Here is a 14,212-nt window from a genome sequence, read left to right as displayed (position 1 = left end):
TAGTAGGTCCTGCTGAGCAGGTATATACAATGTGGTATGATTTATTTGAATCAGACCATCATTCACTCACCAGATATTTCAAGAGCGCCCACTAGGTGCCAGGAACTGCTGAAGGTGCTTGGATGATGTTAGGCTGGAATGTTTCTTGTGGAAAGAACAAGAATGTTGCATAACAGTCCTGGTGTCTTTCACCCCGGCTGCCTGGCTCTTATTCCTGGGCTAGCACCTCAGCCTCCTCTGAAGAGCTGGCCTGCTTTATTCCTTGACGTGTGATGAAAGGAGCCTGACCCAGGACTTGGCCTGTGGTTCTCCAGTGATGGACAAATCTCTGATTCAGGCATTCAGGATGAGGAAGTTCGTTTTTTCAGCAAATAGAAGTCACATTCTCCATGAGCAGTTCTTACGAGGGATAAAATCCTATATCTGCTTCTCCCTGCCTGACTTCTACCTCTCTCTCTCTCTCTTTACGTGGGGGTGTGGGGAGCTGCTAGTTATTGGGCTTCTCTATCCGAAGTGGCCAAGACACTTGCATTTGTGTGTGGAGAGCCAGACAACAACCAAGTCAAAAAATAAATAAAATATTCTCAGAAAGAGATAAACACTTTGAAGAAAATCAAGCAGCTTGGGAGACACTGAGAGAGATGGGCCGTGGGGCAGGCCTCTCCAAGGAGAGAGGTATTGAGTTGAGACCTAACTGACATATGCGAGCCAGACTTGACAAGATCTGGGGGCACGGCATTCTAGGTGGAGGGAGCTCCAAGTGCAGAGGTCCTGAGGTGAGGTCACACTTGGTGTGTTGGGATGGTTCACAGACACCAGAGCTCTGTAGGCCAAGTTAGGATTTTGGATTTTATTTATTGTGTAATGGGAAGCCCTTGAAGGATTTTATGTATGTGACTTAAAAATTGATTTAAAATTTTTGAAAATTTCAATTTCAATTTAGATTTAAAATTAAAAAAAAAATCTACTTCCTAGAGGCATAATTTACATACAATAAAATTATTTAAAATGTACAGTTTGATGAGTTTTTTTAATTTTATTTTTATTTTTTTTTAAGATTTTATTTATTCATGAGAGACAGAGGAGGAGAGAGAGAAAGGGGGGGAGAGAGAGAGAGAGAGAGAGAGAGAGAGGAAGAAGCAGAGGGAGAAGCAGGCTCCCAAGGAGCAGGGAGCCTGATGCGGGACTTGATCCCAGGACCCCGGGATCACGACCTGAGCCGAAGGCAGACGCTTAACCATCTGTGCCACCCAGGCACCCCAGTTTGATGAATTTTGACAGATATATACATCTATGTAACCACCACCACAATTAAAATATTTAACATTCCTATCATCCCAAAAAGTTCCCTTGTGCCCCTTTATAGTCAATCCTACCCTCCAGGACCATCCCGAAACCCAGCACTATGTGAAACTTCCTGCAGACTCTTCATCCAGCTCCCCCCGATGGTATCATCTTACATAATCACAGTATGTCTGTCAAAAGCACAACATTGACATTGGTACAACGTTACCACCCAAACTATAAACTCTAGTCAGACTTCCCCGGTTTTGTTTTTTTTTTCTCTTCCAAGATCCAATCCAGGATTGTGTTTCCTAATCATGTGTCCTGAATCTCGTCCATTCTGTGACAGTTTCTTAGTTTTTCTTTGCTTTTCATCATCTCGGGCAGTTTTGAGGCATATTTTGTAGAGTAGCTCTCATTTTGGGTTTATCTCTTGTTTTCTCGTGATCGGACAGGGCTTATGGGTTTTAGGGGACAGTACCACAGAGGTGAAATGCCTTGCATGATAACATGACTTTACCTCGTTATCCATCTTGATCACCTGGTTAAGATGGTGTTTACCAGGTTTCCTACCAATTCGGGGACATGTGTGGGTGGTGGGGGGCAGGGTAAAAGAAAAGTGGAGTTGAAATTAGCTTCTGCACCTTTAAAATGGGAATATTACCTATCTCATAGCCTTACTGTGAGGATTAAGCCACATAATAATACAAGTAAGGAATTTAGCAGTCTGGTACATAGTAGGTGCTCAACAGGTGTTAGCTTCTACTATTATTATGAGTAGTAGCAGCGGTACATTTTCTCCGGTCTACCTTCCAGAAGGAGCAGTTTCTGGTTTTTTATATGTAACATGCTGCTAAGTAAGTGGCCTGAAATATGATTCTTCACTTCCTCACTGTTCACATGTGTGAAATGGGCTAACAGGACACCCAGACATACAGCCTCACCCCCCGGCCCACAGCAGACCCATCCCGGAGTCAGGTGATGGGGGTCAGGCGATGAAGCGTTGAAGGAGGGGACCCCTGGAAAGGCTGCTCGTGAAGTGTTCTCACAGAGCCGGACCCTGTGCTACCTGCTCTGCTCCAGTGGTCTCTGGCCCCTGCCCCTCTGTGCACTAGGGAGAGATCCTAATGGCCACTCCCCGTAATTTTGGGGAAATTTAAGACTGGGGTCCTTTATAGGCAGGTTCTGGGGCAACAGGGTGGGGAGGGGCTGTGGATCTGGATCTCTGAAATTCACAGACATCCCCACTTGCGCACTACTTTATTTTATTTTTTTAAAAGACTTTATGTATGTATTTATTTGAGAGCGAGAGTGCACAAGCAGGGGCGGGGGGAGGGGCAGTGGGAGAGGGAGAAGCTGACTCCCAGCAGAAAGTCTGACCTGGGACTTGATCCCTGGACCCTGAGATCACGACCTGAGCCGAAGGCAGACACACAACTGACTGAGCTACCCAGGCGCCGCGCACACTACTTTATTTTAAAGTGTGTGTGTATGTTTATTACCCAAGTACAATCTTGCTGTGAGAACAGCAGACATCACAGCGCACAAAAGAAAAGTCAAAAGTCCTCCTGCGGCTGGCCCCCTGTCCCAGTCCACTCTCCAGAAGTCAACCCCATGACTGACAGTTGGAGGCCTTCTGTCTAGAGGGGCCCTCTCACCAGGTCTGCCTCCAGGCCTGTAATCCAGAGTCCGGAGGTGCAGGAACCTCCGTTCTTTACACCTGCACACCCTCTAGTGGGGCTGCTTCACACAGCGAGGTGAGGACACGGCGGTGGCGGGGGGCAGGGGTGGCCCAGGGAAATCAGCATTCCAAGCCCAGTCTCACCTAGTTCCCACCAGACCTTGTCTAGCTAGGTGGGCTTTTCTCCCCACCCTGGGGCTGAGAGGGAACCAGAAACAATGCTACTTGCTGAAAAAAAAGTAAAAAAGAGCACCAAATTTATTACAATAATGATCCTAACAAGTCAAAGGTAGCCTTCTCACCAAGACAGAATCATAAAAAGCTCATAATAATCATAATAACCATTTATGGAAGCCCTTATTAAGGCAGGGCATTGTTTTACTTATATTAATTTGTATAATTATCATAATACTCCCCAGAAGTAGTATTCCAGATATTTCTCTTTTCTAGAAGAGGACGCTGGCTCTCGGGAAGTTCACTGCAGGAGACAGTACAGTACGTGGGGCAGTTCATAGCTCAAGGCCTGGAGGCAGACCACCTGGGTGTGCCATCCTGGTTCTGCCACTTACCAGCCGTGTAACCTCGGGCTTCGGTGATCCAACCTGCCGTGACTGTTTCCATTCTTGTAAAATGGGGATGATGATAGAATCTGCCTCAGACGGTGGCTGTGAGGATTAAGCGAGTAAGTGTGTGTGTCAAGTGCCTGGCACAGAGAAGATATTCAATACATATGAGTGTTAGGATTAAATGATGGGCTCGAGCCTCAGCGAGTGACTGATGGAGGAGGAATTTGAACTCAGGACTTCATACTTGGAGACTTGTGGGCTCACCCTCTAGATAGTGTTGCCAGCCTAGAGCCCACCAGCAACTTCCCACAAGTCCTGGGTCCTCAGGAGCCCCAGGTGTCACTGACGTGAAGATGACAGCTGTCCCCTCTGAAGAGCCAGTGATTCTTGAGGGGGAGGTCATCAGAGGTAGAGAAGACTCTGTGACTGTTGGGAGAGGGAGAGCCATCTCTGGGCCAGCCTCTCCAGGCTGTTGTTCCTTTCTCCTTAGAGGAGAACCTTCCCAAGTCCCCTGCTCTGATCAGTGCTTGTCAAGGAGGATGGGGCTTATCTACCCTTCTGGGGATCCTTGCTGATCCTAACTAGGATTGTGATCCAAAGACTCAAAAACTCCAATATGGCAAATGATGTGATTGCCATGATAGGGTGGCTACCTCCTAAATATGGGCACAGACATGACTCTTTGGAGTGGTGACGTCCAATCCGTCTCCAAAGATGGGTGGGAGTTATGAAGCGACGGAAGGACATTCTAGGCAGAGGGCCAGTGTGAGCAAAGGCAGGGAAACTAGAGACAGCATCGAAGAAGGGATCGAGTTTGAGACAAGAAAGAGGTGGCAGAAGAGGAGGCTTGCAGAGGCCAGTGGTGATCAGAATTTGATCTCCATAAGTTGTCAAAGTGCTTGAACTTTCTTTGGTTGAAACTGGGGCACGAATGAAGAGTCATGAAAGGAGGAGGTGAGAGTGGAAAAGTTTTGTCATCTGTAGAATGGGCTAATAATAGCACCTGCCTCACAGGGTTATTATAGGATTAAGTGAGCCATCCACATGAAGTACTTAGAAATGGTGGCACGTAGAAAATGAAACGTTAGTGATATAAATGTTAGTGATGCTGCTGCTGCTGATTGCAATAGGAGGCCACCAAGGCAGTCCATAAAGTGAGTGAGGCTTCGCTGGGTGGATGGAGGCCAAGGCCAGCCTTACATGGAAATCCAGTAAGCCATGGACTTGTCTGCCGCTAAAGAGTAAAACCCAAGCTCCTTCGTGTGGCTCACAGCCTGAGGTGATGTGACCTCTTTCTCATTCACTAGGTTTCAGCCACGTTGTCTTCTTTCCGATCTTGGAACATACCAAACCTGGGCCTTTCCCTTTATTGTTGACTCTGTCTGGAAAGCCCTTCCCCCACATCTTCTAATGGCAGCTGCTTTCTTATCATCAAGATCTTTTTTTTTAGATTTTTATTTTTTTAAAGATTTTATTTATTTATTTGAGAGAGAGAGAATGAGAGATAGAGAGCACGAGAGGGAAGAGGGTCAGAGGGAGAAGCAGACTCCCTGTTGAGCAGGGAGCCCGATGTGGGACTCGATCCCGGGACTCCAGGATCATGACCTGAGCCGAAGGCAGTCGCTTAACCAACTGAGTCACCCAGGCGCCCTCTTATCATCAAGATCTTAGTTCAAATTTCTTCAGACAGCCTTTCCTGAGCCTCATCCAGCATATCAGCCTTATGACCAAATAAAATGATCTTATTTGCTTTCATGTGTAATGTTTGTTGCTCCTTACCTCCTCTAGGTTGTAAACTCCACAGGGGCACCAATTACACATTTCTTGTCCACTGCTGTTTTCACAGGTCCTTGAACACTGCCCGGCATAGGGAGACTGTCTGAAAACTGACGGCCCGAAATGATTTATTAGAGATTCATTCCTTTCAAGCTGTTCGTGGGAAAGATCAGCTATTAGCAAAGTGGATTCAGGTTGCTGACAAGTTTGTAGAGGTAGACTCTGGGGGTGGAGGGGAAGGATACTTCACAAAGCAAATTAAGTTTTGATGGATGAGAGCGGGGTACAAGCCAGGGTAATTTCTATTATGAGGCTGGTTGGGGAACTGCTATGAACTGTGGTGTCTTGACAGGTGACAGAGGAGGTGGTGGGGCAGAAAGGGGCTGGGGGGACTCAGAGGCAAGGCCTATCAGCGGGGCTGCAGAGGGCCATTGTCTCAGGTCTTACATTCCATGAAGGCCCTCAAATTTAGCCTTTTGACATGATCTCCAAAGGAGGTTACACCTAGTCAGACACAAAGGTAGGCTTCATGAAAGATGCTCATTTGTACAGCTGGGATTACAGAATCCAAGGGTAACAAGAACTCATCTTTTAAGACCTACCTACAGCATCTGACACAGTTATTTTCCTTCTCCCTGTCTTCACGCGGCTTCCAGAACACTATACTGTCCTGGTCCTACTTCCTCAATGGCTGCTCCTTCTCAGTCTCCTCTGTTGGTTCCTACTCATCTCATCCCTCACTTCTAAATGTCTATTTCTAGAAGGCAGCCAAACGGAGTGCTCAGGGCCTTTGCACCTGCTGAAACACTCTTCCCCAATGCTGGCTCTTTCAAGTCCTTAGCTAAATGTCACTTGAGGTCTCTTCCCCGCCACCCTATGTAGTACTGCACTCCCTCCAATCCTCTACCCCTTTTCCCTCCTTTAATTTTATGGTTCTCATCACCAAATGACCTACTGCATGTATTTCTTGTTTAGTGCTTGTCTCTGCTAATAAGTCGGTGCCAGTTGAGCTCCAGTAGAGCAGTAAACTAGTATGTTTGCTGCTAAACCTCTATTCTCTAGAACAGTGCCTAACACACACTACATTTAAATGAATGTTGGGAAGTTTTGTGACTTCAATTTTGTGTATTTTCATTTAAAAATATATAAGGAATTTTACGGGGGGGGCTGGACTACTTAAATATGAGAGTCTAATGCACGATTTTTATTTATCCTGGAAGGACTGGTATACTTAGTGCAGGTAACTACTGTGGTTTGCCCCCGACTAACAACTAATCACAAGGCAGAGCAGGCATTCAAGATACCTTTCCTGAACTTCCCTTTGGGAGTGAGGTACTTGTGTGTGGAATCTGCCGGGGTGCAGCCTGGTTGTGATGCTAGGAGAAGTCCCGGGGGTGCAACGGCTCAGACATGTTCTTACAGGGGACTCGAGCGAGGTAAAGCTACAGCAGCAAAAACACGCGACTCCACCAGAAATAGAAGCTTCAGTCTCAGCCCGGGGCGAGGCCCAATCACGCAGCTGCAGAAGGACCCGGGGTGGAGCCTGCGCAGCCGCAGAAGAGGCTAGGTGGGCCTGCGCAGCCGCAGAAAGAGCGGGCGGTCTGTGTGCGGATGTGGGTGTGGGTGTGGGTGTGTGTGTGTGTGTGTGTGTGTGTGTGTTGGCGGGGGGGGGGGGGCGCGCTGGATCCCGGGCCGTTCGCGCCAGGCTTGAAGCAGCGGGTTCCGGAGCCCCGCACCGCGGCGGGTGAGGCCGGCTCCGCTGCGCAGGCCTCCGGCCGCGAGCCCTCTTCCCCTGAGCCGCCGCCATCATGCTGCTGCCCGTGTTCACCCTGAAACTGCGCCACAAAATCAGCCCCCGCATGGTGGCCATAGGGCGCTACGACGGGACTCACCCGTGCCTGGCAGCTGCCACCCAAGCGGGCAAGGTAACCGTTCCCACCGCACGGAGTCGGGTCCGCCGAGTTCCCAGGATCTCCGCTGCTGCGCCCCTGCGCCCCCGCCCCCAGCCACGGTTGCCCGGCAACCTAACTCTCCGCCCTGCGCAGAATAAGGAAGAATGATGGGGTCTCGCATGAAGGACTTTTCCAAGCAGTTTGTCTGTAGGCACTTAGACTCGGACAGTGTTGGAGCCCCTGTGCAGATAGGAGGCTTAGGGAAGGAAAGTCCCTAGGAGGGAAGAGGTTTGGTCAGGATTAGGAGTGGTAGCGTACCCCAGATTTGAGCCCAAGGCCTCTCTGCCTGTCACTCTGGAGCTCCTTTCACTATTTCATATTGCCTCTCGAACCAGACAACTTTACGGAAAAAAATACAAAGACCCCTAAATTCAGTGATTCAAATTTCACTTGATTTTTATTCCGTGTACATTTATGTCTTTTCCTAGAATTTATTCACTAAGTACCTGTTCGGTGCTTACAGTGTGCCAGGTGCTGTGCAAGGTGTGGGAGTCACAGAGATGAAACGGTCATTTAATATTCATGAGACTTACTGAACACCTCCTTTGTGCTAGATGTTGGGGGTTCAGAGATAAAGCTGAAATCTCTACTTTCACAAAGCTTAAAATCCAGCAGAGAAGGCATATCAAGGCACTCTGTACTGATGGAGGCATGACCAAAATCCATGGAATACCAGTGACACCAAGCGTAATAATGTAATAATGTTTAACAGGTACAAAGTTTTATTACACGAATGATCTCGGCATCCTTGCTACAATGCCAAGGACAGCAGCACAGCAGAGGTGTGATCCTGGCTCCCGTGCCTACTAATTTCATGACCTTGGGCAAAGTACTTAATAATAGTATCTACCACGTAGAACTAAGTAAGTTAATAGGCATGTAAGTCACTAATTGTTGTTATTTTCTTGTCCTTACTCCCACTTCACTGAGTAGAATAGCGGTTCAGAGAGGTTCAAAGTAATGCTTGAGGTCGTGCAACTAGAAAGTGGTGGATATGAAAGGTAAAGTACCTGTTCTTGACCCAGTGTGGATTTAATAAGCTAATATTTATATAATGTTTTATAGTTTTCAAGACACTTCCGCCTACGCTGTATGTTAGATGATAGGCCTTGGGATACATAAGTAGAAAGTAATGATGCATTTTCATTAGGTACTGTAATGAAGTAGAGCCCCCTAGCACAGGGCCTGGCATGTAATAATGTTAGTTATTAAGAGGTTCTGCAAACGCCCAAAAAAAAAAAAAATCATATTGGTTCCGTGGGTGCATAGCAGCTAAATAAATGGGCTGAAAAGGTCCCATGGATATTGGCTCTGCCCCTTATTTGTTGAGGGCTTACTATAGCTGAACACTGTTCTTAGCTTTGTAGTTGCAAGGTTGAAAGTGAGAAGTGTCACCCATTTGGAGTTTACATTTGAAAGGGGGAGCTAGACACGGAGGGAGAAAAAGTATATATATATTATATTTGCATATTTTATGTTTTATTTATATGTTAAAATATATTGATATATACATAGAAATAACACACAGATAATGTCTCCCTAGGGGGAAAAATAGTAAGGGAATGGGAATGATGGGAGATTGCTATTTTAGATAGCGTGATCCATAGGCCTCTGATAACTGTAGATCAGAGATTTGAAGAAAAGGAAGAAACAAGCCCTGCAGATATGTGGGGTAAGTGCCTTCCAGGCAGAAGGATCAGCAAGTGCAAAGGCCTTGAGGTGGAAATATGCTTGGTGTGTTCCAGCAACAGGAGGCTGCTGGGGCTGGGATGGAATGAAGGAAGCAGTGAGACAGCCAGGGGCCAGATCATATAGGGCCAGTAGGCCATGTAAAGACCATTGTTTTTGGGTGATGGAGTTTGATTAATGTTTTAAGATAAAGCACAACTCTAGCTGGTACTGCAACAGAGATGCAGGGAGGTGAGTGTAGAAGTAGAAGCAAGAAGGTCAGGCAGAGGTGTCTATGGAAGCCCTATCATTAGAATGTGACTGAATATGGAAGACAGGGACACTGGAGTCTAGGTCTGTTTCTGGAGTTAGAAAAAAATAGAGTGAGAGTGAGATCGAGAGAGAGAGAAAGTCCTGTGACCTATGTAATTGGATATTTTGTTTAGAACTTTAAACAAATCTCAAAAGTTATGACCTGATATTTTATATTGAGACTTTAAAAAAATGGTAACATTTTATGATCCAAGTAATACAGGAATATATTCTGCTTTAAAAATAATTAAGCAACAATAACACAATAATAACAATTAAACATTCCAGCTAAGACTAAAGCCCTCCTTGACCATTGGAGCCCACATCTCTAGAAACAGGATTTTGTCATTATAAGTGGGATTCTGTTGAGAACGTGAATCTGACTTACTGGATCTGGGTCTCTGAGCCTGGGCAAGGATTTTATTTGTTTTGTTTTGAGCAAGGATATTTTAAAAAGGGGTTTCTTGCAAGATGAACGTTACTGTTTTTCTCTGGGGACATGTTTCCTCTCACCATGAGGCTGAAGGGACCCGTTGAATTTCTCCTGTCAGTAGCATCCCCTCAGCTAGAACAAATGTTCCATGAACTTTAGCCAGTCCTTTGGCTGAAGGCACGGGGAGTGATCCATTTGTTTGTGTGACTGAGCTTGGCTTTTTCCATGCCCGAGGGACAGGTAGGTCTCCTGGAGACTCAGAGAACAGCAGGAGGGGAATTAGGGAAAAGTCTGCTCCTGGGAGTGTTGCTGCTGTTGGCCACAAACCCCAAACTCTTTCTTTTACAATAAGCAGGGAATATGTAGTCCATTAGTGATTTCCCTTCCTGTTCTCCCTCAGCCTGTCTAATTACTGGAAGACTCTGAAAGAATTCTTTTGTTCCGAACTATTTAAAAGGAAGTTAAGACATGGTGGCTAGAGTGTAGGTTCTGGAACCAGATGCCAGATGCCAGGTGTCAGGTCTTAGCCCTCTTCACTTACCAGTCACCAGACCTTGGGAAAGGGCCTTGACCCTTCTGACCTCATCTGTAAACCAGGGCTTGTTGTGAGGATCAAATGCAGTAACGTTTATAAAAGCGTGTTGTAAAGTATTACACAAATGAGGACATCAACATGATATTCCATAGTTATGTACCTTTTCTGTATATTTCTAGTCAATTCCTTTGAAAATTATTTGTTGAGCAGGCTGTCTGTTTAGATAATAACTTAAAATTAATCTTCTTTGGATTTCTATTGAAGGGATGAAATACTTATTTAAAAATCAGTGAATTTTGGGGGCGCCTGGGTGGCTCAGTTGGTTAAGCGACTGCCTTCGGCTCAGGTCATGATCCTGGAGTCCCGGGATCGAGTCCCACGTCGGGCTCCCTGCTCAGCAGGGAGTCTGCTTCTCCCTCTGACCCTCTTCCCTCTCATGCTCTCTATCTCTCATTCTCTCTCTCTCAAATAAATAAATAAAATCTTTAAAAAAATAATAAAAATAAAAATCAGTGAATTTTAAAACTGGAAGAGGTTTAAGCGGTCTCTAATACAGTGTTTCCCACTGTTTTTTACTTTGCATTTTTTAGACAGGGAAGATTTCCCTAAAGAAATTTTAATACCACAGATATGCTGCATGTCTGTTTTTGTACTGTGCCCTTTTGGAGGGCCACAGGCCATTTTAATATCTAACATCCTCCTACCCCACAAACAGTGACCCCTCTTGGGGTGATTATATCTATGAGAGTTGAAACTGCTAAGTTAATTAACTTTGGACTAATTATTTAATTCTGTCTTACTAGTATAGACCATGAAACCTTGAAAAAGCTTGACCACATGACTCAGTTTAAGTTTGTAAAACACATCTACGAACAATCAGACTTTAAAACTATATATTTTAACTCTTTTTTTAAATTTTTTTTTAAAGATTTTATTTATTTATTTGAGAGAGAGAATGAGAGAGAGAAAGCACGAGAAGGAAGAGGGTGAGAGGGAGAAGCAGACTCCCTGCTGAGCAGGGAGCCCGATGCGGGACTCGATCCCGGGACTCCAGGGTCATTACCTGAGTCGAAGGCAGTCGCTTAACCAACTGAGCCACCCAGGCGCCCTATATATTTTAACTCTTAAAACAACCAGGGTTTTTTTTTTTTTAAAGTTTTATTTAAGTAATCTCTACACCCAACATGGGGCTTGAATTTACAACCCCAAGATCAAGAGTCACATGCTCTTTCGAATAAGCCAGCCAGGTGCTCCTGAAACAACCAATTTTCAGGGTTAGGAAGTGAATGTGTTAGGTGCTTGGATGAAAGATACTATAGGAAGTGTTTATTACTGTATGTTATGTGATCCTCTTAGTGTGATGCAATCACGTTGTAGCTGGAAGCGCTTCCTGAAGGTTGACCAGGCGGAGGCTAGTTTGTGAGAGTGCTTGACGTCCTGCTTGTGGGTAGCAGATAAGCTGCCCTGGTGAGCAACAACTACATCTGGTCCATTACCTTGTTCTCGAGAAGGCTAAGAACCACTAGGTTTCCACATTTCCTAGTAATTGAAAGCTAGCAATACACCGAACTATGTATGAGTGTTTCAAGTTTTGTAGGTGATTAAAGTGACCTCTTGTCAGTGTTGATATCTCTTAATACCCTGGGTCTCTTAAAAAATGTATGTTAATTTTACATTTTTGGTATCTTTTTTATTTTTTTATTTTTTAAAGATTTTATTTATTTATTTGAGACAGAGAGAATGAGAGAGAGAGAGAGAGAGCGCGAGCACATGAGAGGGGGGAGGGTCAGAGGGAGAAGCAGACTCCCTGCTGAGCAGGGAGCCCGATGCAGGACTCGATCCAGGGACTCCAGGATCATGACCTGAGCCGAAGGCAGTTGCTTAACCAACTGAGCCACCCAGGCGCCCACATTTTTGGTATCTTAAGGGGATGTAATTAACTGTTTCTGTTTTAGGTTTTTATTCACAATCCTCATACTCGGAGCCAGCATTTCAGTGCCTCTAGGGTCTTCCAGAGCCCTCTGGAGTCTGATGTTTCGCTTCTCAACATTAACCAGGCAGTCAGCTGCCTGACCGCAGGAGCCCTGAACCCAGAACTTGGGTATGATGCTCTTTTAGTGGGGACGCAGACTAATCTTCTGGCTTATGATGTCTACAATAACTCAGATTTGTTCTACAGAGAGGCAAGTATACCCCTTTACAACCGTAGCATTCTCATTACTCATGAACGTCCTTTGGTATTTTATGCTTGAAAGAGATGAGACACTTATTTTGGTTTGCTTATTGTATGGCTCTTGTAATGTAAACAACTCGGAGATTTTTCCATTTCCATCTGCACTCTGCCTGACACTTACTTGTTTTATCATGGTTGGTAACCACTGGGCACCACTCCAGCTTGTCCCCCATGAGGTACATCTGTGCTACCACCACCTGTCAAAATCTATTGAGAGCTCAGCCAAGAGCCAGGAAGTCAGTGATCAGACTTCCTGGTAGCTTTGCATTAAAGTTTAGTATAGTAGTTTATAGGAGAAGCCACTTACTGTGCTCTGCCATCTACAGGCTACAGGCTTTTTACCCAAGTTATTCATATTTATTATGGAAAAGATAGGGAAGCAAAAAAAAAATACTCATAATTTCTCCATCCAGAAATAACACAACCCTTAAACTGATTTTTACTAAATGATTTTTTTTTTTACAAAATGGGATCATACTAAATACATGTAGCCTTTTTTCTAGAACTTATTATAATATATTAACATATTAAGATATAATTCACATACCATACAATTCACCCATTTAAAGGATACAGTACAGTTGTTTTAGTTTATTCAGTGACTTGTGCAGCTATCACCACAATCAGTTTTTTTTTTAAGATTATTTATTTATTTGAGAAAGAGAGAGAAGGGAAGAGCAGCAGAGGGAGAGGGACAAGCAGACTCCATGCTGAACGCGGAGCCCGATGCGGGACTTGATTTCATGACCCTGAGATCGTGACCTGAGCCAAAATCAAGAGTTGGATGCTCAACTGACTGAGCTGCCCAGGTGCCCCTCACCACAGTCAATTTTAGAACATCTTCATTATCCCAAAAGAAACCCCGTACCCATTAGTAGTCCCCATTCTCTCCCAATCTGTGTTGCTTAGGCAACCACTAATAACTTTCTGTTTCTGTAGATTTGCCTATTCTGGACATTTTGTATAAACAGAATCATATAATAAATGGTCTTTTGTGACTGGTTTCTTTTTCTTAGGATAATATTTTCAAGGTTGATCCATGTCATAGCATGTATCAGTACTTCATTTCTTTTTTATGGCTGAAGAATTTTCCATTGTATGGACATACCATATTTTCTTCATCCAGTTATCAGTTAATGGACATGTATATTGTTTCCACTCCCTGGCCCTTACACGTGGCCTTTTTATTCAGTACCACACTGTGAACATCTTTATATGAAGTTACTGTATATCCATACGTCATTCTTATTGGTTCTAAATTTTTTTCATTGTGCTACTATATAATAATTTGCTTAATCAATTTCATATTGTTGCATATTTATGTTATTTCTATAGTTTCTGTATTACAGTTGATATTTTGATAAGCATATATCTGATGATTTCCTAAGGATAAGTTCCTAGAAATGCAGTTATTTTGGTATTTTTTAATTGAGATAAAATATACATACAGTGAAATGCACAAACCTTATGTGTACTGTTCAGTGCGTTTTGATCCCTGTAACCAACATGCCTTATAAAAATATAGAATTTTTCCATCACTTCAGAAAATTTTGTTGTGCCCCATTCCAGTCATTTCCTATATCTCCTAGACATTCAGTGTTCTGATTTCTGTCACCTTAGCTTAGCTTTCTCTGTTCTTGAATTTCATATAAATCGTACAGAATGTGCTCCTTGGTATCTGGCTTCTTTCACCCAGCATGCCTGTGAGAATCATCCATGTTGTTGCATGGAGCAGTAATTCTTTTTTGTTGCTGAGCAGTATTCCATTGTGT

At 44.4% G+C, this 14,212-nt stretch overlaps 2 protein-coding genes across 4 annotated transcripts in view; one reads left to right on the top strand and one right to left on the bottom strand.

Annotated features, from left to right (window-relative positions):
* MT4 (metallothionein 4) overlaps nt 1-7,295 on the bottom strand; it is a 35,172-nt gene extending 27,877 nt beyond the window's left edge. For all 3 annotated transcript variants that reach the window (XM_088027379.1, XM_088027380.1, XM_088027381.1), the window contains exons 1-3: nt 7,200-7,295; nt 5,311-5,417; nt 3,535-3,630 (exon numbers count right to left, since the gene is read on the bottom strand). The gene's annotated coding sequence lies outside the window, so the exon portion shown is untranslated. The remainder of the gene's footprint in view (nt 1-3,534; nt 3,631-5,310; nt 5,418-7,199) is intronic.
* The window catches only part of BBS2 (Bardet-Biedl syndrome 2), a 39,591-nt gene continuing 32,359 nt past the window's right edge, over nt 6,981-14,212 (top strand). Inside the window, exons 1-2 of the mRNA XM_028095184.2 lie at nt 6,981-7,232; nt 12,163-12,390. Coding sequence (XP_027950985.2) covers nt 7,116-7,232; nt 12,163-12,390 — 345 coding nt within the window. The 5' untranslated portion in view covers nt 6,981-7,115. The remainder of the gene's footprint in view (nt 7,233-12,162; nt 12,391-14,212) is intronic.

Source organism: Eumetopias jubatus, unplaced genomic scaffold (assembly GCF_037043125.1).
Source record: "Eumetopias jubatus isolate StellerSeaLion01/CBP00866 unplaced genomic scaffold, mEumJub1_p1.0 scaffold_10, whole genome shotgun sequence".
In the NCBI taxonomy this organism is placed as follows: Eukaryota; Metazoa; Chordata; class Mammalia; order Carnivora; family Otariidae; genus Eumetopias; species Eumetopias jubatus.
Note: the sequence above shows the minus strand (reverse complement) of the source record. Positions and strands in the feature narration are given on the sequence as shown.